The 24,291-nt window shown below is 44.4% G+C and overlaps 2 protein-coding genes across 3 annotated transcripts; one reads left to right on the forward strand and one right to left on the reverse strand.

Annotated features, from left to right (window-relative positions):
- Positions 1 to 1,413: 1,413 nt before the first annotated feature.
- On the forward strand, positions 1,414 to 16,020 carry SNRNP48 (small nuclear ribonucleoprotein U11/U12 subunit 48). Of its 2 annotated transcripts, XR_010605765.1 has the most exons (10): positions 1,414 to 1,479; positions 1,564 to 1,677; positions 1,880 to 1,940; positions 2,649 to 2,723; positions 6,195 to 6,383; positions 7,320 to 7,441; positions 7,889 to 8,004; positions 9,044 to 9,208; positions 10,786 to 10,922; positions 15,951 to 16,020. XR_010605765.1 is itself a non-coding variant. In XM_065628261.1 (9 exons), exons 1-9 carry the CDS (start codon positions 1,444 to 1,446, stop codon positions 10,823 to 10,825), a joined length of 918 nt encoding a protein of 305 aa, XP_065484333.1. In that variant the 5' UTR covers positions 1,414 to 1,443; the 3' UTR covers positions 10,826 to 13,107. The 2 variants fall into 2 exon arrangements, 1 of the variants encoding a protein (XP_065484333.1); XM_065628261.1 differs by lacking the exon at positions 15,951 to 16,020 and having other exon boundaries at positions 10,786 to 13,107.
- Positions 12,274 to 21,189, reverse strand: ROPN1L (rhophilin associated tail protein 1 like). The gene is given in 8 exon segments (XM_065628259.1): positions 12,274 to 12,845; positions 14,174 to 14,349; positions 16,273 to 16,434; positions 16,581 to 16,704; positions 19,091 to 19,248; positions 20,901 to 20,948; positions 20,951 to 21,036; positions 21,039 to 21,189. Coding segments are annotated over 8 exon segments (951 nt in total). The 5' UTR covers positions 21,172 to 21,189; the 3' UTR covers positions 12,274 to 12,781.
- Between the last annotated feature and the right edge of the window lie 3,102 nt (positions 21,190 to 24,291).

Below are 24,291 nucleotides of genomic sequence, written 5' to 3' on the forward strand. Positions count from 1 at the left end.
GACAGCTGTAGCCCACGGCAGGAGGCTGCTGGAGGTGCTGCCATCTCGCACCGCATTTCTCCCTCGTGTTGCAAGAGGGAAACTGGTATCAGGGGCTCGATGGCACTGAGGAAACTGATTTTCCTCCTGCCTGGTCACTAGCAGGCAGGCGCTTTTAGGGGCTCAATTTGGGGGCACAATTTGGGGCTCGGTGCTTCCCCCGGGTTCCGTGGCCTCCCCCGTTGCTCCCTCCCGCCGGTAGGTGATGCCCGCTCGCCGCTCTGCGGGCCCTGGCACGTGTCGCCACTGCCCGAAGGTGACGGGAGGCGATGGCGGGCGGGCTGGCACTGCACCCCGTGCCCTTCACAGAATCACAGAATGTTAGAGACTGGAAGGGACCTCAAAAGATCATCCAGTCCAATCCCCCTGCCGGAGCAGGAACACCCAGATGAGGTTACACAGGAAGGCGTCCAGGCGGGTTTTGAATGTCTCCAGAGAAGGAGACTCCACAACCTCCCTGGGCAGCCTGTTCCAGTGCTCTGTTGACCCCACCAAGAAGAAGTTTCTTCTCATATTTAAGTGGAACCTCTTGTGTTCCAGCTTGAACCCATTACCCCTTGTCCTATCATTGGTTGTCACCAAGAAGAGCCTGGCTCCATCCTCATGACACCCACCCTTTATATATTTATAAACATTAATGAGGTCACCCCTCAGTCTCCTGCAAGCTAAAGAGCCCCAGCTCCCTCAGCCTTTCCTCATAAGGGAGATGCTCCACTCCCTTCATCACCTTTGTGGCCCTGCGCTGGACTCTCTCCAGCAGTTCCCTGTCCTTCCTGAACTGAGGGGCCCAGAACTGGACACAATATTCCAGATGAGGTCTCACCAGGGCAGAGTAGAGGGGGAGGAGAACCTCTCTGGACCTACTAACCACCCCCCTTCTAATACACCCCAGGATGCCATTGGCCTTCCTGGCCACAAGGGCACAGTGCTGGCTCATGGTCATCCTGCTGCCCACCAGGACCCCCAGGTCCCTTTCCCCTACACTGCTCTCTAATAGGTCATTCCCCAACCTGTACTGGAACCTGGGGTTGTTCCTGCCCGGATGTAAGACTCTACCTTTTTCCTTATTATATTTCATTAAATTTTTCCCCGCCCAACTCTCCAGCCTGTCCAGGTCTCGCTGGATGGCAGCACAGCCTTCTGGCGTGTCAGCCACTCCTCCCAGCCTGGTGTCATCAGCAAACTTGCTGACAGCCGCTCTAATCCCTCTACTCTCCGCCCCGGCTCTTCCTCGGGCCTCCCTCCCCGCCCTAGGGAGGGGCGGAGCTGCCGCCCGCAGCAACCGGCCGCCGGGCAGCAGGGCGCCGCAGCCCCACCATGCTCTGCGGCAGGAGCGCCCTCAGTAAACATGGTGCCGGCCCCGCCCCCTCCGTCACGAGGTCTCGGCGTCAGCCCTGAACCGCGATGGCCGCCACCAGCGCCGTGTGGCTCGGGGACCCGGTAAGGCGGCGGCGATGGCGATGGGGGCGATGGGGCGGCGGGGGTGGCGGTGGCGGTGCGCGCTGATCCGTGTCCCGCCGGCAGGTGGAGTGGGCGCCGTGCCCCTACGACGTCCATCACCGCGTCCCCCGGGCGTCGCTGGAGAGGCACGCCGCGTCCTGCCGGCTCCGCAAGATGGGCTACTCCGCCGAGGAGGAGGTGGGCGCCCGGGCCGGCTCCGCGCGGGGTGCCTGGCTGGGCGGGGGGACGGACACGGCGCTCCTGGCCTGGGGGCGTCGACTGCCCGGCCGAGCGGGCGGCCGCGGCCTGAGAGCCAGGGCGGGGGTGACCCCCAGTGGAGCCCAGAGCCGGTGTCGCTGGGGGCCGCCGCGGGTCTTGACTGAACCTCTTGGTCCCGCAGGCCGAGATGTACGACTCCCGATTTTTCTATGAAAACCTGAAGGTTCCCACCGTGGCCATGGGTGAGCGGCTTTGCCGGGGATGGGGGGCGGCTGGGGCTGAGGGGAGAGCCGGGAGGAGTCAGGGGATGGGGCTGAAGGGGGAGCCCCGGGCGGGCAGAGGCTGAGGGAAGACCCCCGGGAGCAGAGCAGCACGGCGCTCTGCCTGGCCAGCCATAGATTCTCCAAGGCTTCTTAGAAAAACTGAGCGCTTCCATCAGTAGGTTAATTTTCTCACCGTTGTGCTTTGCCTTAATTTTCCGTTATTGCTCATCAGTCACTGTGTAATTCTGTTCTGCAGGTGTGGCTGTTTTATCTTAAAATCCAAGGAAGGTCTTTTTTTCCCCCCTCTGAGGTTATTTTCCAGGTTCTTCCAATGTTCACCTTGGATCAAGTGCTGAAAGTGTATTAAAACATTTGCTTAGAAGGTGCAAAGTTTGTCTTAGAGTTTGGGGTCATAGTAATGGTACAGAAGACAATTGCAATATACATACATTTCTTTTTCCATATCCCTGTAACTTGGAAATCCTCTTTTTTTTTTTTTCTTCCCTCAGTTCAAATGAAGTAGATTAAAGTTATATTTTTACATCAGACTCTCGCTTATGCATAAATGAAACTACAGTGTTCTGTAACACATCATACGTCTCATAGTAGAGGTTGGGAAATAAAGACTAACCCTACCAAGTACTTGATGTAAAAGTTCTGTTATGTTTTTATCTTCTCTGCCTGCAGATAAAGATCTACAGTTTCACATTGTTAAGCAAGCTAGAGCTCAAAGTGTGAAAGAAGGTACAGGCTACAGTGAAGGTAAGTAGCAAGCAGATACTTAAAAAACTTTATCAGCTCCTATGTGAGAGCTGCTCTTGTGTCTCCCCTTTCAACTTCCTTCATTTTACTTGTGAATTGCTGTGAGGATTTGCTTTAAATTTATTTTTAATATTCCCTTCCATGTATATTTTGGAGTGCAATCTGGTAGCATTAACAGAGACATGGTGGGACAGCTCACATGACTGGAATGTAGTCATGGATGGCTATGCAGGCCGGCCAAGCGTGGTGGTGGAGTTGCTCTTTATGTGAGAGAGCAACTACAATGTATAGAGTACTGTCCAGGTGCGGTTGAGGAGCAAGTTGAGAGTCTGTGGGTGAGAATTAAAGGGCAGGCTGGCAGGGGTGACACTGTTGTGGGAGTCTATTACAGGCCACCAGATCAGAGTGAGGATGTTGATGAGGCCTTCTACGGGCAGCTGAGCTTGGCCTCACAGTCACAGGCTCTGGTTGTTATGGGGGACAGGGAACTGCTGGAGAGAGTCCAGCACAGGGCCATGAAGGTGATGAAGGGAGCGGAGCATCTCCCTTATGAGGAAAGGCTGAGGGAGCTGGGTCTCTTTAGCTTGGAGAAGAGGAGACTGAGGGGTGACCTCATCAATGTTTATAAATATATAAAGGGTGGGTGTCACGAGGATGGAGCCAGGCTCTTCTCGGTGACAACCAACAGTAAGACAAGGGGTAATGGGTTCAAGCTGGAACACAAGAGGTTCCACTTAAATTTGAGAAGAAACTTCTTCTCAGTGAGGGTGACGGAACACTGGAACAGGCTGCCCAGGGAGGTTGTGGATTCTCCTTCTCTGGAGACATTCAAAACCTGCCTGGATGCCTTCCTGTGTAACCTCACCTAGGTGTTCCTGCCCTGGCAGGGGGATTGGACTAGATGATCTTTTGAGGTCCCTTCCAATCCCTAACATTCTGTGATTCTGTGATTCTGTGATAACTACTTTCTCTGCTTGGGAAAACTAGATAAGAGAATTTGAATCTGTTGTGCTCACAGCTCTAGTTCTCTTTAGGACTGGAAAATCAATACTGCAAAATTCAGGAGTTTCTTAAAGCGCTAGTCCTTCCCTTCCCGCTACGTACCCTCTACTTTCTCCCTGCGTTTTCTGGTGTTATCCTTCTGTTCTTTGCAGCCGAGACTCTTCTAATGCTGCCTCCAGCCTTGTTCTTCATGCAATGTTTTGTTAAAGGATTAATTGCGAAACGGGAACTGTCTGTGCTTGTCTACCACTCCTCAGATCAAAAAAAAAGAATATGTGTATTATTATGTTGGGTTGTTTCAAGACTGTCCTAAGAAGTCATATAAGAAATATGCTGACAGATCTGCAAATATTATGTTGTCCTTTGCTCTCAGCTCAGTAGTTCATTTATGTTTCATTTTTCAGTGAGTTTTCTGACCAGCCTGGCGCCCAGGTTAAGACCGAGCTGTGCTTCTCTTTGAGAGTTCACACCAAGATCGAGTGGAAAAGTAGGGCTGCCAGTAGAAATGACTGTAGAGCTGCAGTGTGTTGTTTGGAAATCACTGCAATGCCTGAAGGATACAGCATTTACTGAATGTAGTCCTTTAGTTTGATAAACATATACGTGCAGAAGGAAAAGTGCATTTGTTCTACTTTCCTGGAAGTCAAATGCAGTGATGCTTGCTCAGGCATAGATTTTCATGTTGTCTTTTGTTTCTCTGGCATAGCAAATGGAACCTTAACAGTCAGTTGCTTGGGAAGGAGCTTTCATGCGATAGGCACCGTGTTTGGAGCACGTCAGGTGCATTTGCTCTGGAGGGAAGTGGTAACTCATCAATTCAACGCAAGCACATCCCAGCAGAGAAGAAACAGATAAACCCTTGATCAAGCGGTGCCTCGCAAAGATCTGTCAGTGAGCCACTAGATGCCAGTGTTTGCCATCCAATTTTCACTGCAAGCTTGCACTTCTCTGAAGATAACAGTGAAACAGTGTGGGGTGGTTTTTGCTGTAGCATCTTGGCCTATTGCAAGGTTTACTGACTTGGAATTGTTTGTTTAATTAAAAGTATTTGGCAACAGAAGCAAATGGAAAGCATTTTTAATTGTAAGTTTCATTTTGACTACCTGTATCAAAGGAAGTAGGGTTTTTTTTGTTTTGTTTTTTAAAAAAATCTAACCAGATTTAGAATATTAGAATAGCTCTATAAGAAGGCAAGAAAGCTGGTCTTAATCACAAGTTGTGAAATTATTTTAAAATCACAAGCATGTAACTACTAGGGCACTTTTATGGGCTTCCATGACCCTGCAAGAACAGCGCATTTTAAAAACAAAATTCTAGTATTCATGTTTAAATCTCTTAGTTCAGGTTAGAAAAGTTCTGGTTTAGGCTCCAAGTGCAGTAATAAGGAAATCTTGTATTTTAGGTTTGTTGTTGTAGAGTTATTGCGGCTCCTCCTCCTCTTCTTTGGTGTCTTTAGTGAAAGCAGGATGTGAAAGATTGCCCAGCGCTGAGTAATCTAGAGAAGCGGTGGCTTTGCTGTTGTGAGGACTCCTGCATACACCTTGTCTTATGTGTTGGCTCTTCTGTCTGCCTGGAGATGAACGTCTGTGTGGGATTGTGCCTTGCAGGGAAACGGTTGGGTCACAGGGAGCAGGATTAAGGAGGTCAGGTGAATGGCTACTGGGAATTTGAACATTCTCAAGTAAAATGCTGTACTGCATCCTGTATCTTTAGGGGAGCCACTTTGCTGCTGTTGCAATGGATTGAGAATGAATTTGTTGTTTGTTGGGAGGATGTGTGTTTTAACTGGGAATGGGAAGTGTGGGTACCGGGCACATCATTCAAGGAAAGAAGAGTGTGCAAGTAGTGTGTCTGTTTCTGTAGCTTCAAAGTTAGTTATCTGATCTGGAGCATCTTGAACGTGCCTTTGTAGCCCTTTTAGCTATGAATGCTTGTGGCAGTCTTATAAAAGCTCTGTAGAGAAACTGACAGCGTGAGTCAGGCTGATTTGCACAGTGCCCAGTTATGTGGTCTCCTAGAAGCTTTCATTCTTGTTGGCAGAACAGCAGGTATTTTGCAGCTAGTACTTTACAGACAATTTTAGGAGAAAGACAAACCCACAGGTTAGAGCTGCAGCCTCCTCTCTCTTGCTGTAGCTTGTAAACCAAGAGTTGAAATTGATGGGACAATACAGGGTGTCCTTTTGATCTAATCTAGTATGTTCCCGTTGAAGTGCATGAAAACCTGTAACTAACAGTGCAAGCAGTCAAGAGAGGTTATACAGCCTGCGTGAGGCTGGGGAGGGATTTGGGCCTTTTTTTTAATTTGAGCAGTTATTATCCTTTCAAATTAAGAAGGATGAAACTTCTTACAGGTATTTAGGAGAAGCATGAAAACTGCATGGGTGTTTACTGCTTTGTTTGTTGAGCTTTCCAATGTTTTCCTGTATAATTATGCTATTTTACTAATAACTGTCTGTTCATTCTCCAGGATCTTACTCATTACTGCCTGTGGAAGTTCCTCAAAATCACAAGCGTTTCACCTGTGACTTGACTCAAGCTGATCGCCTTGCACTTTATGATTATGTTGTTGAGGAAACGAAGAAACAGAGGTCTAGATCCCAGATCACAGAAAATGACAGTGATCTCTTTGTGGATTTAGCAGCGAAAATCACACAAGGTTTGAAGAATGATCTGTTGTTGAATTTATGGCTCAGAACTTTCCCTTTGTGTAGTTAGATGAGTTCTGTTGAAAGCCAGACAGAATTGCTTGTATTATTTTTATTGTGAAAAGCATACTGTTCTTAAAAGCCACCATGAAGACCTGGTGTCAGAAAACACTAGGCTGGTGTCCTTTGTGTTGTTTTCCTTCTGAGAAAGCCTTGGTGCTCTGCTCTTGGCACACTTGTGTGTATCTTGTGTGTATCTTAGTGGATGGATCTTTGTCTTTGCTGCAACTGACTTCAGGTTGCTCAGTGTTGCTAACTTACTGTGCAGCTTGGAACAGTATTTGGCATAAGAGATGATGAGATTAAAGATCACTTAAGAGTAAAAGCTGAACAAGAAATGTTGGCAGTCATCTGATAGAGTCTCTTGAGCAATATATTATACAAATGGGTGTATTAGATTGAAGCCTCTCATCCCTGTTGAGTAATGCCAGTTTGTAACTATACCAAGTGCAACATAAGCATCTGTGTTATCCTGTGGGCCCTGCTATGCCTAGGAGGTAGGAAACAGTATTTGTCATCTACACAGGTAAATGCTTTACGGAATCTGGCTTTCTCAGTCTCTGTGTCTTATTGTAATACCAGCTTTGAAAACGTGGCCTGTATTTTGTAGGCATTTGACCAAATCACAAGCCCGTATATTGATTTGGATCACTGTTAGGAGATTGATATCACGTAACAACATTTGCTTGGTGGCTTATTAGTCTTGTGTAAACAGCTAGCAAGAAGTTTGGAGAGGAAGCTTGTGCTAAATTCATAATAGTTACTAAATACTGGAGAAATTTCAGAAAGAACACAATGACTTTTATTACTAAATAAACAGAGATGCATACCTGCAGGTGCTAACATCCTGCTAATGACCATTTTGTTGACTTCCCTTTTTTTGCTAGATGACAGTCAGAAAGCTCCAAAGTCCCATCTTGAAATTTTGGCAGAAATGCGAGACTACAAAAGGCGGCGGCAGTCATACAGAGCTAAGAACGTTCATATAACAAAGAAGTCTTACACTGAGGTGAGTATCTGAAAATAGTTTTTTTGCACAGAAGTGCTCGCTGTATATCAGCATAAACAATGATAAACCCTTTTGGACACAGAAAAATGTCTCTTTTTCCACTTCTTGTGCCCTGCCTTATCAGAGTTGCAAACTATAGAGGAATCTTTTTTGGTTTGTTGCAGCAAGTTACAAATAACAGGAGCATTTCTGACTATTAAATTTTGAATGTGAAAATGCCAGCAAGATGTAGGTGACTGCCTAGTGTAAAATGGTGCTATTTAAATTTATGCTGAAATACCTGATTCTCCAAATAAGACTTCCCATTCAAACTTCTGATGTGTAGGGTTTGCGGGGGGACCTTTTTTAAGGAGATGTTTACTCTCTGCTGTCTAGTTGCTAGTTCAGGCAACTGCAATGACATCCTGCTTTTTGTGTTGGTTGTTTTTAATCTGTCTTAATCTCCAGGTGATTCGGGATGTGATTGGTGTGCATATGGAAGAACTCAGCAATCACTGGCAGGAGGAAAATAGGTTGGATAATACAGAGATAGGTGATGGAGGGAAGTCAAAATCTTCAGGAAGGTATGTCACAGCTGGCAAATTCCTCAGGGGTGTCAGCAGCCTGACAGCCTGTAATGTTACCCTATTACCTCTTTCTAAAAGGACATTTACCAACCTTGGCTGAGACACATGCAGAGTTTGTTTTATACTAATTCTGTTAAGCTCTTGCTTGAGAAGCTCTGTCTTTGGGAAGGATGGGGAAAAAGTTGCAAGTGATCCAGGTGAACAGGTAGTTTCTGGTAGAGCTGGGGAATGAATAGTGCTCCCTCTGTGTCCAAATGCATATAGCTGGGGACAGAAGGACACTTGAAAATACAAGTACACAATTTCTTCCCCTTCCCTACCACATAATGGGAAATACTATGGTAGATACATGATAAAATACCTCAGAGAAAGGTTTTCATAACTTATTAAATAGGGGGACCCTTTACAGTTCTTATCACTATGAATGCTGCTGTGCTAACTGGGAGCGTGTTTGCTGTATACGTATTTCTTCCTCTGTCGAGCAACACCACACACTCCTCCAAACATTTGTCACTGAAATAAAAATGGAATCATGACCTAATTATAGTCTATTTGTGCTTCTTCAGGAGATCTTTGAGATGAAAAAGTAGTTGGAACAAAGGTGACACTTGAGGTGGGTTTTTTCCAGCATTAGAATGAAGGTGAATGAAACGGCCAAACCAAAGATCAGGCTTGCTGGGTTCTCCAGCTGTAGGTAGGAGCTTGAGGCAAGTGGTTGACAAGTTAGGGCTTTAAAGCAAAACTGAGTGAACCCCTTCCATTGTCTCCTGTTTCACGAGCAGAGGTGATAAGACTGAGGGGAAGTGTTTGTAAATAACTGGATTAAATAGTGTGATGAGATGTGCACATATAAGAGCATGGACTTCGGGCCTCTTTTGGGAGGTATTATATTTCTTAGGGAGATAGAGAAGTTTAAAAATAGATATATCCTCTGTCTTACACCGTTAGTAGGTCATTCTGTTACAAAAGTGATAATGAAAACAATAGTGACTGTGAAACTATTTTTATTGAATAAAATCAATAACCTTTTTTTCAGAAGGGAAGACAGGCGGTCTGCTTCAGTGGACTCACGGCAGTCTGGAGGAAGCTCCAAGGATACTGAACACACCAGACATAGGAGAGAGACCAGCAGGAGTCCAAATAAACGAAAAAGGAGTCGTGAAAGAGGCAAAGACAGAGATTCTCGGAGAAAAAGAGAGAGGTGAGCATAAATAGTGACAGCTGACTCCTGCTTCTGAATCAGGCAGCTGTAGCCATTGTCTATGAGAATTTAATGCAGAGAATTAGATTATCTAGTCCAATAAAAAGCTATGCTAATCTCACAGTTTAACAAGCCAGTGGCATGAGGCTACTAATACTGAACAGAGCTTGCTGTGAGATCATAAACTGTTATTGAGACCAGAATTTGCTCTCACATTTGAAAGGTGACAGTTTCAACAGCATGCTACAGGATAAGTACAGTATTGTCACAGACTATTTTACTTCTTGATCAACATATGCATAGGGGAACATATTGTCCATTTAAACAGTTAACTGTGCTTGTCATGTCTAATACTGATTTCTGCTCTAGTTTGCACTGAGAATAAATAGGATTATTTGCTTCACTGATATAATAGAATCACAGAATCATTTAGGTTGGAAAAGACCTTTAAGATTATCAAGTCCAACTGTTAACCTAGCGCAGCAAAGTCCACCACTAAACCACGTCCCAAAAAATCTCATCTATGCACCTTTTAAACACCTTCAGGGATGGTGACCCCACCACTTCCCTGGGCAGCCTGTTCCACTGCTTCACAACCCCTTCCATGAAGAAATTTTTCCTAATACCCAATTTAAGCCTCTCCTGGTGCAACTTGAGTCCATTTCCTCTTGTACCATCATTTGGGAGAAGAGACCAACACCCTCCATGCTACAACCTCCTTTCAGGTATTTGTAGAGAGTGATAAGATCTCCCCTCAGCCTCCTTTTTTCCAGGCTAAACAGCCCCAGCTCCCTCAGCCAGTTCTCATCAGACTTGTGCCCCAGGCCCCTCACCAGCTTCATTGCCCTTCTCTGCACTCTCTCCAGCACCTCAGTGTCTTTCTTGAGGTGAGGGGCCCAAAATGGAACACAGGATTTGAGGTGCAGCCTCACCTGTGCTGAGCACAGTGGTACAATTGCTTCCCTAGTCCTGCTGGCCACACTATTTCTGATATAAGCCAGGATGCTCTTGGCTGCTTTGGCCACCAGAGCACATTGCTGGCTCATGTTCAGCTGTATGTACATACAGTCAATTGACTAGCTTTTCCATGGCAAGTGCTTCAAAACAATGCTGTTGCTCTTCAGCAGTTCTGGACATATTTTTAGGCAAAAGAAAACAAATCTAGGCCACACGTTTAATACCATAAACAAGGACACATTTGCATCTGCAAAACCATAGGTGTGTGGGACTTGTGTTTGAGCAAAGACTTAGGCTGTTGTGCAGAAAAAATGCTGCATTATCCATAGCATGCAGGGAAGAAATGCTGTAGATAACTGTGTGGATGTGAATTCTTGCTTGTCTCAAAATTGGCTTCATGACACAATGATGCCATTCATCCTAAACTAATTGCTACTATGGCAACACATGACAAGACTTTGATTAAAACAGCATAGGAGATAAACTTAGTTTATTTCCTTAGAAGGGGACATGATTACATTAAACTAAAGCTTTCCATTTTCTAAGTCTTTTTTTAAATTTTCCTTCAGATTCTGTCAGTCTGAGCCTAACAGTACCCACGTTTGTGTTTTTTGTTTCAGAGATGAAGACAAATATCACAGCCATAAACGAAGAAAGTAGAAGCAAGAACCTGATTATTTTGTTTGTCAGCTGTTCAAAAGAATTACTTGCCCAGGAACTATTGTTACTGCTGTTGTGCCAGGGACAGCCATGCTGTGTACGTAATATTGTTGCATTGTACATAATGTGCTGCACCACAGTTCTACTTGGAGACAAAAATGAGAGAGGGTTAAGTTTGTCAGGAAGGAAGTATGATATGTCAGAAAGTGTGTAAAATGAATGCATCTCTTAATAACTTACATTGGTCTCTCTCATCTATTTGAGTTTAGTCTGCCAAGGCTGAAGAATACAGTCTGTGAGAGGCTGTACTAATTTGCCTTCCTGGTGCATAGTTAGTGAATATAGACTAGAGCTAATTCCTGGAGTCTAGGATCAGTTAAAAGTGAACAGGCTTGATGGCAGTTCCTGTCCTACCCTCCCACTTGACATTGTCACCTCTGGGAGCAGTGTTCCAGAAGAGACAGCACTTACTGTCTAGTTACAGCATGTACCTGAGGTTACAGGGCAGAGTTCAGAGTTCTCCAACAGGCTCAGCTGCAGCTAGTGGTAAAAGAACAATGGTGAAGTTACTGTTCCCAAGCTCACACTTAAAGAAATTTAGAAGTGATGTCATCTGGCAAAGATGATGAGAATATAGCTCTGCACAGAAACTAGTGGGGAGGTAGCAAGGACATTTGTAATATTGCTGATTGCAATTTTCAAACACCAGGTGCATACCCATTTCCTTCCAGAAATCACTAGCAGGAGTTTCTATCCTGTAGACTAACATCTAAGTACTAGTCATAGAGGCTGATAAAACAGTAAGACTTAAGACATGGAGGTACATACTGAGGGTGTGCAGGAGGACTCCACTTCTGTGATATTTTTATTGTATCAGTATTTAGTCTTGCTAATTCCTCACACAATCTGCTTCAGCACAGTCAGTCATCATCAGCCAGACTTGTTACTTCATTGAAGAAAGCAACTGTGAAAGAACAAGCTTGCAGATCTATCTTCCCCTACAACACTTTATTCTGCCTGATCGAGTTGCCAGGAGAGGGCACTGCATCTGCTCCCATTTTTGACCTCTGTCACTGGAATCTCTCCAGTTCTACTGTAGCCGCTGGTATCCTGTCTCTTACCTCAATCGTTTCTGCAGTTCAGTGTGATTACCTGCCACCAAATACTTAGTCTAGTTCCAACTGATTTAGACTTCTGGACCTACTACAGCTGTTCAACTCAAAACCATGCTGAACCCTGTGTCAGGCATTCCTCACCTATGTGACAAATGCAGTAGCTTTTTCTGTCAGAAAACAAGACCTATTTTAAAACAGATCTGTAACTAGAACAGTCTGTCTAAGAACAGAAAAGGATATCTAAGTTCTGAAAGGGTCCTAATTAGAGGGAAAACAATCTGGAACATTTCCATCCTTTTTCGAATTGATGTTTCTTCCACCAGCTCAGCCACAGGGTTCTTTCTATTGAATAAGGCATGGGAAAACTACTCGCTTAATAGAGCTTGTTCACACAGACAAGGTAGTCAAAAGAAAAGCTGTATTTGTACAAGAGTCAAAGTCAGTGTTATCTAGAAACATAATGGGAAATGCACCAATTACAGCTGTTCAGTCTTCTCTGAATTGAATTTTACATTTTACTTATTTTCTTATGAAGTACAAGTAGGAAGATCCGTAACAAAATACATTTTACTCAATATAAACAAATGAGTGAAATTATCACTCCCTAGGTGAGAGCATCAGTATTTGAGAGGCCGGAGAACAGTACAACCATGTATTCAACTAACATCTACTGAAAGGCCATTTCAAGAGTGGAATAAAGAAAAAGAAGTGTCAGAGAAGAGGATCTTCTTGTATTGCAATGTGCAAATAACAGTCCTTTGAACACAAATTATTTCCTTGAACACTTGTACATATTTATTCCTTTTTTTTTTCCTCATCTGGTGCTGAAGAGTAGGCTTGATCAAAACAGTGCTGAGGGCTGGGTCAGAAAGTTTCTGAGCAGCACCATGCCACTTTGTTGGTCACTGGAAAGGAATAAAACAGATGTTTTAGAACAACACTTCAGCATGGTAAATCCTAGTGTGTTGGGCAAGATATAATTGAGGGTTATATTAATAGCAAGCAAGAGCACTATTATTAAAAAGTATTTCTTATTAAAAACTGTCCATCTGGTAACATATGACAAAACAAGCCAGTTCATTTATGTGCTTGTACATTTTTGGGCTCCCATGTACATGGAGCTGGTGGCAGTCTAAGATAGAAAGACCAATTGGCAGATAGATGGTAGGAGGAGTCAGTATATGTGTGCAAACATGCCACACAGGCACTCAGAGGACAAGGCTCTTTTAAAAACCAAGTAAAGTGCATTCTGTGTGATCTACGTGTGACTATGGCTAAAATTAGTGGGAGTTGATCACTGAAAGCTGGATTGAAGACACTGTCATTTCCATGCATTCCTAATGCACATTCTGTGCTAATTCTAGCAGGAATATATGCAGTATCTTGATGGATCCTTTCCCCCATCTGCCAAAAAGTTAAGAGGTTTTGACTCTGAATTTTGTGGGCACAAGACTTGAAGCCTATTAGAGATGAGATTTTCACCTGTAGCAGTTAGCATGAGTTAGCCCTAGTGAGCAGAGCTTCTAGCACAAGCCTGTGAACTTTAGGTTTTTGCTGTTGTAAAAGCTGACAAGAATAGGATCAACCATCAGTCTAAAGCAACAGAATAGTGTTGGTGTGCTCAAGAAAAAAAGGTAGCCAAACTACGCAAATATCCTGTTGATCATCATGAAGTGCAAGTGTCTAGATGTATTCAGAACAAACAAGCTGTGAGTACCAGCAATGGTGAGAGCACATCAGAAAATGGCAGCACAGCTTGAATGGACAGGGTATTTTCTACCCAATCCTGTAAGAAGGACGCTTAAGAATATTGGGGGTAACCACAACACACACACACAAAAAAATTCTGGTTGGGGCAAGGGGGAACCTCCTGACCCCACATCAGCATTCAGGACCATCTTGCCAACACCCAGAACACTGGAGAGCACTTAGAAGACCTGCACTGCGATGCTGACCTGCCTGGCTTTTCTCCTGGACTGTAATTGCTTTGTATAGGGGAAGTTATACCACCAGGTAATGACTTCAATATTTCAAAGAAAGATGGATAAATAATTTATCATTTAACAGTTCAAACCCTAAGGCTGACCACTTTCAATATAATCTTAGCCAACCTTTACTCCTGTCACTATGGCTACACCCAAAGTGAAGATAGACTATTTATCTGCAGTTAAAGGTTTATGGAGAACCCAGAGATGATCCATATTTAAAATTTCATGTATGGATTTTTACTTACGCTTGTTCTTTAATTCCACAGAGGAACGTTTCGGTTTCCTCCTCTGGTATCTCTCCATCGATACTGGCCAAATAGGAGTAGAGGAATGAGAATGTTTCAAAGGGAACACGAGCTGCTCCACCGTCTGGGTCCTTTGTTAAGATTTCACAGGCGTGTTTCATTGAACTCAGTAAGGACTGCAGAGGGTTAAGTTGAGAAATGAGAGGAACATTATCAGAGCCATGAACGTCCTTTGTGTACCATGACAAAATCCACACTGCAAACCACTGAGCGTGCCTGTAAATGAGGTGAAGGCTTTATCTCATTACCTGGCTTTCAACCCCAAATTTACCCTCCAGTACAGGTGCAGGGATGGAAAAAATAATGAAGTTTTAGTAGAAACTGGAGTAAAAATATCAGAATCCTGTTTAAAGAAGTGGCTCAGGGTAGCCTGAGCCCTATCTCCAATGTGGGCGAATTGCTCTATTCTCCTACCATAAAATCTCAAATATCACTATACCTCGCTAGATATATGTATGTATATCTGTGTATATATATCATCTCAATAGATCTAAATGAATTCTCAGCAGCAAAGACAGATATATCTTCAAAAAATAGAAAATTAATACAGTTCAGATGATTTTTTTACTACGAAATATTACATTATATTAATTTTTAGGAATGCTGGTATTTAGTATTTGCCTTATTTGTAAGCAAGTTCCGTTTTAGTAGTTAGCAGAAAAAACGCTGAAGCAAAAAGCATTTCAAGAATGTTTCAGTTTAGTCAAAGCCAAGTAGCATCCAAGTTCCCTTTAGAACAAACATGCCTCAAAGTATTAATTCCAAATATACTTCAAAAAATCCTTCATTCAATACAATGTCTATAATCCAGTGGCCTTTCCATGCTGAGCTACATGGGGAAATGTGGAAAAATTCAGCATGGAGCTTCACTGAATTAGACTGGTTGCATGCTATTAAAACAAAAAAATCCACACAGGCCTTTTTAACCCAAATAGTAATCTTTTTGCTATAACTTTTTCAAAATTTATCTTTAGCTCTTCATTAATAAGCAAGCAATGACTTTGTAAAAAATAAGTATTTCCTAACAGTAGAACAACAATATTTAAAATAAATGCAGTAGCTGTTCACGATCTAGAACACCAGCCAGAAAAGTGTCATTAACAGTTTTACTTAATGTAGCTCCTCCCCTGGGAGGGCCCTCAGGGGAAGGAAAGGCAGTTGTCTACATGATGGCAGACTGAAGAGATGGATAGATGGAGGTAAATTTAGTCTGTCTAGTTCCATCAGAATGACGTTCCTGTGACCCTGCTTTTGTTTTGATTTCTTTAAAAAAAATAACTTTGCTGTTACTCATTTTAAATGAAGAACCCAAACTATGAAATCATTTTGGGAGGAGGATTGGAATCAAGAAATACACATTTGAAATTAGTAAAAAAAAAAACCAACCAACCAACCAAAAAACACCACGATTGCATCGCCAGGCCAAGACAACATTTAGGGTTTCCAGATACTGCAACATTCTCAAAATATTACTTAACACATATTTTCTTTTTAGTACCCCTTCTTCCCTACTACAGAAGCCATTAAAAATATTATATTTCATAAGAACATTGCTTAGTGCATTTCATAATCCCTCATTCTGTTGAAATGCTCTGCTGAGATTTTGTTACTGACATTAAAAGAATTAAATGTAGATTTAGAAACATTAATTGCTTCTGGGAAAATTTAATTGACTAAACAATCAATTAAGCACTGATGTTTTAATTTCTTCCTTCAGTACTCCTCCATGGACATTTACAGTGATGTTATAAGCATCATTCCTCTATCATCCTCGCTCTCATGGTCCAAGCTCCCTGTGGACACACTTGCTCTTCTACTGCCATCCCAGTAAAGTGCGGACGCAGCCGTCTCTTTCTGGTTGAGCTCCCCTGACCAAAAGCTGACAGGGATCAGAAGTAAACATGCAAGACACTTCGCCAGCTGCTGCAAAAGCAACCCCCATTCCCCAAAGTCCATTTGCATTTGTTGTTCTATGGTCTGCCTCATATATGATCATATACCACTGTGTTTGGACGTGAGGGCTCCTGCTGGGAACGTACCCCACCGAGAACACTGCACCCAAGCGCCAGAACCTTCATCCACTCCACCTCCTCGCCGAAGTTGTCCAGCTGCAGGATAGCTTCCAGCTGCTCCCCTGGCAAGCACAAGTGTTTCCATCTTTCCTTCAGTTCTGCAACATTCACCATGCCTTTGGGAGAAAGCTTTAAACAAAACCATAGTACCACAATAAGGACGCTGAAAACTCTCTCCAGAATACATCAAATACTTCACAGCCACTCTACCCAACCATCCCCAACACATCAGCATTCCTCGATAGCATCGTGCATTTGATAAAGGACGTTTGTACCTGTTTGTGCAAGACTTTAAGGAGTCCTGGAGTCAAAGCAGCATCTGTTTTCTCTGTTGCCAAAGGTATTTCAAGCCTCTCCTTCACAGGAAGGGGCTCACCTTTTGACAGCGCTGAAAAATACCTGGGTGAATGGGAAGAGCAACACACTTCAGTGCCTGTAGCCATTACAAGTTGCACAAAAGTAAATCGTCTTAGAGTTCAGTGAATGAATCCACACGCTCCTGTGCAGGAGTGGCAACACTCAGCAACCTGCTCACCTGCACAAGTCCCATCTCCCTGTGCCCAGATACCACCTTTCATTTTAGGGGAAACCACAATCTTTAGACTGTACACGCTCCTTTTTATGATACTGTAATAATTCTTAAGGCAATTAACTTATTTTGTGCACAATACACTTAGCCCTTTTTTGCAAAGAGTGATTTATTAACATCAGCATGGGCTTGCAAACCAAAGCACAGGCTTTTCCCATTTGATTGACTAGCACCTTAGGGCTGATTTGTTTAACACTGTCCTCACACACTACCTGAAAAGCATGACGGGCTATTTACACTGCAACTCCCTCATCTACATTTCTGCTATTTCGGTCCACTCCAAAATAAAATTTAAGACTAGAGCAGAAAAGGGAATTAGATGCAGATCCTTTTAATTATAAGGCTGTCACCACCTTCGGAGGAACACAGAGTCACACAGAATCACAGAATGTTAGGGATTGGAAGGGACCTCAGAAGATCATCTAGTCCAATCCCCCTGCCAGAGCAGGAACACCTAGGTGAGGTTACACAGGAAGGCATCCAGGCAGGTTTTGAATGTCTCCAGAGAAGGAGAATCCACAACCTCCCTGGGCAGCCTGTTCCAGTGTTCCGTTACCCTCACTGTGAAGAAGTTTCTTCTCATATTTAAGTGGAACCTCCTGTGTTCCAGTTTGTGCCCATTGCCCCTTGTCTTATCATTGCTTGTCACCGAGAAGAGCCTGGCTCCATCCTCATGACACTCACCCTTTACATATTTATAAACATTAATGAGGTCACCCCTCAGTCTCCTCCAAGCTAAAGAGCCCCAGCTCCCTCAGCCTTTCCTCATAAGGGAGATGCTCCACTCCCTTCATCATCTTTGTGGCCCTGTGCTGGACTCTCTCCAGCAGTTCCCTGTCCTTTCTGAACTGAGGGGCCCAGAACTGGACACAATATTCCAGATGAGGTCTCACCAGGGCAGAGTAGAGGGGAAGGAGAACCTCTCTCAACCTACTAACCACCCCCCTTCTAATACCACCTCTGACATAACTGGCCAGCAATCTGAACTGGGCAAGGAAAACCTGCACATTCCAGAAAGGGATGCGCCATCAGCAGCGGCCACCTGCCCATCTGCAGGGGCTCCTCCAACCGAGCTGGTGCCGTCTTTAATTTTAATCTTAAACAGAGGTTGGGGTCTGGCTGCGCTGCCCCTGCTTTCACCAGCCCCACATCCCAGCAGCTTCCAGCGACCTGGCGGCTGCCGCTTCCCACTGCTTGGCTGGGGCAAGCTCCTTGCACAGCTATCGCCCAGAGGTGCGCTGCACCACACCTCCATCGTGTTCCTAAGAACCGCCACAGCATTTTCAGATGTCCCCCCTGCCTTTCTCCAACACTGCAGCTGTAGTGATTCAGCTTCAGGTTTGGTTTTATTGTTTTGTTTTGGTTTGTTTTGGGTTTTTTTGGTTTTTGTGGGGTTTGTTTGTTTGTTTGTTTGTTTTTTCCATGGACAAACCAGACTCCAGCCTGGCTTTGTTAACAGCCTCCTCTCCCTCACATACACAGCATGGACTATTTTTAATCCCCCGCCAGTTGAGAACATCTCACGGATACCTTTCAAGAGCTTGTCCACACAAACTCTAGGACAGGAAAAAGTGATAGTGAGTGGTTGAGGTAACAAAAAAGTTAAAGAAGAAGAAATGTTTAAATATCTTAAACCAATTTTACAATGAGAGATTTATTACGTGGACTATCATCTAGAAGTTACAACTTTTCAGGATCTTTTCCTATTTCAGTAACATTTAAGGAGATTCCTTAATTTTCTTCCTGGAAACAAACGAACAAAAAGAAACCTAGGCAAGCTTAAGAATTAGAAAGCTATTTCTAGGTTTCCTTTAAATTCCAAGAATTTAATCAAGTCTCACGCAAGAGGAAAATAAGACCTTTGATCTTTTAAGGTCTTAAAGGACCTCTTTGATCATAAAAGACAGAGCAATCAATCAACGACAACAACAGAAAGCATTCTTCTATATGGAAATCATACTATTCCAGAAATATGCCAGTCCTAAACCTCAATGAAACAGAAAATAAATCAAGTCCTTCACGCTATTTTTATAGGCTCGCATGCTGCATTAATGCACAGAAGTGCACATGCAAGCAATACACAGGCTGGTTTCATACTCAAGACAGTTCCACTGTACAACAAACAGGAGCAGCGAGGTTTTGCGGATCCGTACACACAGCACTACATCATTATGTGAACATCCACATCCTACTTACGCAGCTGCCCACTGCAAAACATCATAAGGTTGAGTCCTAATAGCAGCTTTAGTAAATTGCTTCAGAATATCAGGTAGCTCAGGAGGGATTTTGATCTGCTGAGCACAAAATATGGTTTCCGGAGGAGGCATCGTCTGTTTACGTTCAGTTACAAGGACCTGGAAGAAACAGTAATAAAACAGCAGTTCACAGATGCAGAATGTGAATGAACACCTGTGTGTGCACATGGCAGGGGAACAGGGCTTCTACCAAAGCACCTTCCCATCCTACTTGATGGTTGGGGCTATTGGAGAACTGACAAACTCAGCAAGGTCAACAGACAAGCACCATGAGTCTCTAAAAACCTTAAAGTTGATGGCCACCAAGTAAAAAAGCTTGGACTCCAATCACAGCTCCAGGTAAGGAGAACTACTACTTGAACAGATATCTTTAGATAACTTTTAACTGATTTTTCTCCTCTAACCTACCACAATCCATATTTGTAGAAAAAGTACTCCAGACAAATCACACCACACATGCCAACATGACAGCTAGCTATGGTGACAACTCACTAGTGCACGCCAAGGAGAATCTTGTCATTTTTGTACAGAAGCTAGAGTATAGAGATTATCAAAAAGACTAAAAGTCAGTGATGGAGGAATGGGACTGCTGTGACTCAACGCTGCCTTGAACTTCATTTGAGGAGACACACTGGCAGGGAAGAACATCTTCATTACTTCAACACAGCAAATTTGCATAGGGACAGACTTCAGAGTGTGCACTTAATTACTGCATTGGTCACACACTTCCAGTAATGATTAAAAATGCAGCTCTAGCTAAGGGACTGCAGCTGAAGGCAAAAAGTTGGGGATTTCAGGATAGGACAGAACAGAAAAACCCTGAGGAAGGAATACACGTGTGTCAAAGAAAATAATAAAAACTTATCAGAAAAAACAGAGGAAAAAACAAAGGTATGACCTGCTTTCTCTAGTAAGCCATTAATCACAGAGTTGCAGAAGAGCTGCGGTCAGAAGGGACCTCTGGAGATCATCTGGTCCAACCCCCTGCTCAAGCAGGGTCAGCTGGAGCCAGTTGGCCAGGACCACGTTCAGACAGCTTTTGAATATCTCCGAGGATGGAGACTCCACGTCGTCTGTGGGCAACCTGTGCTGGTGCTTGGTCACCCTCACAGTGAAAAAGCGTTTCCTGATGTTCAGAGGGAACCTCCTGTGTTGCTGTTTGTGCCGTGCGTGAACCTCATGTACAAATATATACACATTGAATGAACAATGAGAAATCCAATCGGGTCTGCCAGCCTTTGCAACTTTTCACCCTCAGCCATGGCAATACCTACCACTCGTGTGCTAACATGGGTTACTGTCTTGCTAAACGCCAAAGTCATATGATTCCCCTCACCTTCTATTTGCTCTTATTTTCTATTTTTCCGCTCACGCATCCAAACCCAGCCCCGGGTGGTCTGAGTACAACGCCAAACCCAACAAGTGCGTGCACGCCAACCAGACCCGCCAAGCTGCTGGTGACAGCAACGCACAAACCCGGAGCCGAAAAGGAGCGCGGTTGGCTGAGCCCCCCCTGCTCCCGGCTTGGCCCGGGTGCCCGCCCCCTCCTCCTCGGGCAGCGCCGAGTGTGAGGAGCCGCCGGATGCCCCCGGAGGCCGCCGCCAGGCCCCGGCAGAGCCCAACCGCCGTCCCTCAGCGCCGCCGGGACCCCCCGGCAGGGGCAGCACATCGGCCGAGCCGTCCCTGAGCGGCCTCCCCGCCCCCGCTACCCCAGCGCTCGGGGGAAGCCCGGCCCGGGCAGACGCTCTCACCTGCCCCGCTCCGCGGCCTCGCTGCCCGGGCAACGCGGCGGCGGAATGGGAGGCGGGCGGGGCGGGGGAGGCCGGCGGTTGCCCGCGGGGAGCGGCCCGGCCCGGGGCTTGACGGGGCCAGGCCAGGGAAGGGAGTTGTCGCTTGCGTTGTTTAAAGTGCAAGAGCAACAGCCGTTTTCTGCAAACTTGGAATCACAGAATTGTTTCGGTTGGAAGAGACCCTCAGGATCATCGAGTCCAGCCATAACCTAACTGCAGCACTAAACGACATCCCTAAGAACCTCGTCTAAACGCCTTTTAAACACCTCCAGGGATGGTGACTGCACCACTTCCCTGGGCAGCCTGTTCCAATTATTTGTGAAACGACATGAAACCTTAACAGTGAGTCGCCGGCAGAGCCCGGAGCAGGAGGCTGGTCTCTGCAGCCCCCTGCACATCCCCCTCCAAAACGACACAGGGCTTGGCTGGCAGCATGGGTGCAGCACATCCTTCATTACTTTGGTTCTCTCCTACCTCCCTTCCAGCCCGGGATGAGGTGTGAGCAAACACTGCCTGAGCTGCAAAATGGACATAGGGCAACGTGTTCCCTAGTACTTGCAGTAGCTGCTGCTTCGTATGAGCACCCAGCAACCCATTGCAGGCAGGAGCACCGCCACTGGAGTCAGCTCCAGGGCCCTGGCACTCCAGGACAGCACTGAGCACAGCACAGCCAGTGCCAGCTGCTTCTCAGCATCTGCTGCTCCGACCTGGAGCTGCGTGTGCTGACATGGCAGCGTGGGCTCTCCCACCACTCTAGAACACAGAGGAGCCAAAGCACCTGCTCCATCCCCAAGTCTTGGAAGAGGTCTATGAGACCTCTGCTCTTGCCACTGCAGATAAAACCAGCACCCAAGGTAACCTGCATGGTGTCCTCTGTAACGATGCTAGTCCCTCTCCTGTCTTGATTGTAAAGCAATGCCCCTCATGTTCCTTCTGTTATAACATGGGATCTAAGTAGCCCAAGCACTCAAGTGAACCCGATAATAGGATTATTCGCTTCAGAAAGCCTTCACAAGCCCTTGCTCCAAAGAAACTTAGGTGCTGTATGCATGAAATGGGCCACAATCTTATTTGAAGCCTGCCCTCCTTAAGCCACATTATGTCCCCGCTGCTGAACACGTAAGGCCATGCAGGACAAAGATAAAATGGTGGTCTCTGGAAAACAAAAAGCACACATTTTAACAACGGTTTAATCTTTTATAAAACATGAGCACCCTGCATAGGCTACAGGCCAAGCATTTCGCCTCAAAATACTTTGCAGATTCCTGCAACTACATGACAACAGCAAACTTCTGACGTATCATGACACATCCTTTAAATGGGCAGATGCTTTGAAACAATGAAGAACACTATAGCAAAAAAAGAACACCTGTAGCAAACATTATCCCACAGGGGTTTACAGAATGGAATTAAATTAATTTCACAATGCAGTTTTTCAAAGTTGTCTAGGGGTAACGGGTATACAGTGAAAGTTTCATATTCTCTGTGATCCACAGTCCTTGGATGCGCTTGGAACTACCCTAAAGATGCTCAAACAGTAAATGTCATACCCACAATTCTTCCACTTACTTGGTCCAGCACAGCAAAATCATGCATAAAGCTGCCAGACCACATTAAGGGACACAGCAGCATCTAAGGGGATTTTCTATGAGTATTTAATGAAGAACAGTGTATTCTTAGAACATTTTATATGAGTTGCAAACTGTTGGAAAGAGCAAAAGGCTAAAACTTTCATATAAGAATGAAAAAGAATTGGAAAATAAGAGACAAATTAATCACATGCTGCTCCAGAACATGCTTAATCTGTAAAGGCATGACTAAATTCATCTTAGTATAAATGCTTACATGTAACAAAAATTAAGAAGGCATACTACATCAAGTCATAAAACAACTGCAGGGGGACATGCTCGTTGATCTCAGCAGAGAGAACAGTGCCCGCACTGCTCTCCTCTCTCCTTTGACCGCGACTGGCCAGATATCATCTTGGATTTAACTGTGGGGTGGGGAGAGGGAGATGAAGACGACCCAAAAACCAGCAGTTACATGAGTTACCATCATCGTTATACACAGACTCCTGATTTATAAGCAGAATGAGATATACTGCACATTTTCTACTCATTAGTCCTGTGTTAACAATATACGAAGTATTAATATGTGCATAATTACTCATGTTTTAAGTTTGGCATATTTGGATATTGAGTCCTTTTTAAGAAGTAATTGATACTTCAGAGAACTAATATTTTTAGCTAAAAGCAGCACGCTTTTCACATGCTTAAAGATTACTGTAATTCATGGATATAACAGGAAGAAAAGTAAGAGAGCATAGCAAATAATAGAGTGGAATAACTTCTGAGAGTTGGTAAGTAAAATTAAGATCAACAGGTAGGGAAGGGAAGAAGGCTTCAGGTTCAAGTTTTCAGGGTTGGTGGTGTGTCATCAGTTGCTAATTAGAGGCAAGTTAATGCAAGGTTGTTTAAGGAAACTCGGGATTACACAGGTAAGTAATGTGGCTGTTAGGTTAACAAATCCCCTTCAACCAGGAAGAGATCACAGAAGGGCACAGTGGGAGGGACATTGATGGGTCATATTGAGAAGCTTGGCCCAAAGTTATAAAGGTAGCAAGGTTTAAACATTTTACATTAAGAAAAAGCTGAATAAACTCTATGAAAACACAGGTAGTAAACACACAAGTGTAGCTTCAGTGAAAGAAGTAACTCAGATTCTTCCTAGACACTTAGTACTTCCCTCCATGCATTTTACTGATTCCTCTTTTATATAAAGAATATAAAGAGCATTTAAAAGCATATCCATGGACGTAATTGTTGCTTTATAGCAGCACTGCCTGATTTCAGCTTAGAAATTCTTCTGCTGCTTCCACGACTCCTGGTCACAACCAGCCTAAATATCCCATGTCTACTCCATGATAATGCAGTGGTATTTTTAGATTCAGCACATTTCTTACTGAACTCAACCAGGCCATTTACACAATTTGCACCTGCTGAGCAAGTCACACCAATGCAGATCTTCACTGTATAGGTTCTAATATGTAAACTTTATTCAACATAAATAAATAAGCTTTGCTGTTTTTATAAGCAACAAGGAAGTTTGTTCTCTCCTGGTAAAACTAGTGTCATTTGCCAGGAACAGAAACACTCCTTGAAAGTCGAGTGATTTAACATAAATCAGGCGTGGAAGCTTAAGCGCCAGCCCCCCAAGCTGATGTTAGACAACTCCAAATATGTTTGATTTCTCCTCATACAGGACAAAAAAAGCGTGCCTGTTTAGCTTTGGCATTGGCCACTACTCCCCAAGTAGGAGGTAACAGCAAGCAAGCAAATAAGCAGCAAAACTG

Source organism: Caloenas nicobarica, chromosome 2 (assembly GCF_036013445.1).
Source record: "Caloenas nicobarica isolate bCalNic1 chromosome 2, bCalNic1.hap1, whole genome shotgun sequence".
Lineage (NCBI taxonomy): Eukaryota > Metazoa > Chordata > Aves > Columbiformes > Columbidae > Caloenas > Caloenas nicobarica.

Coding starts and splice junctions, on each gene's coding strand:
- SNRNP48 (XM_065628261.1), top strand. CDS start 1,444: ATGGCCGCCACCAGCGCCGTGTGGCTCGGGGACCCG. Junction 1,678..1,879: donor GCTACTCCGCCGAGGAGGAG/GTGGGCGCCCGG, acceptor TTGGTCCCGCAG/GCCGAGATGTACGACTCCCG. Junction 6,384..7,319: donor AGCAGCGAAAATCACACAAG/GTTTGAAGAATG, acceptor TTTTTTTGCTAG/ATGACAGTCAGAAAGCTCCA.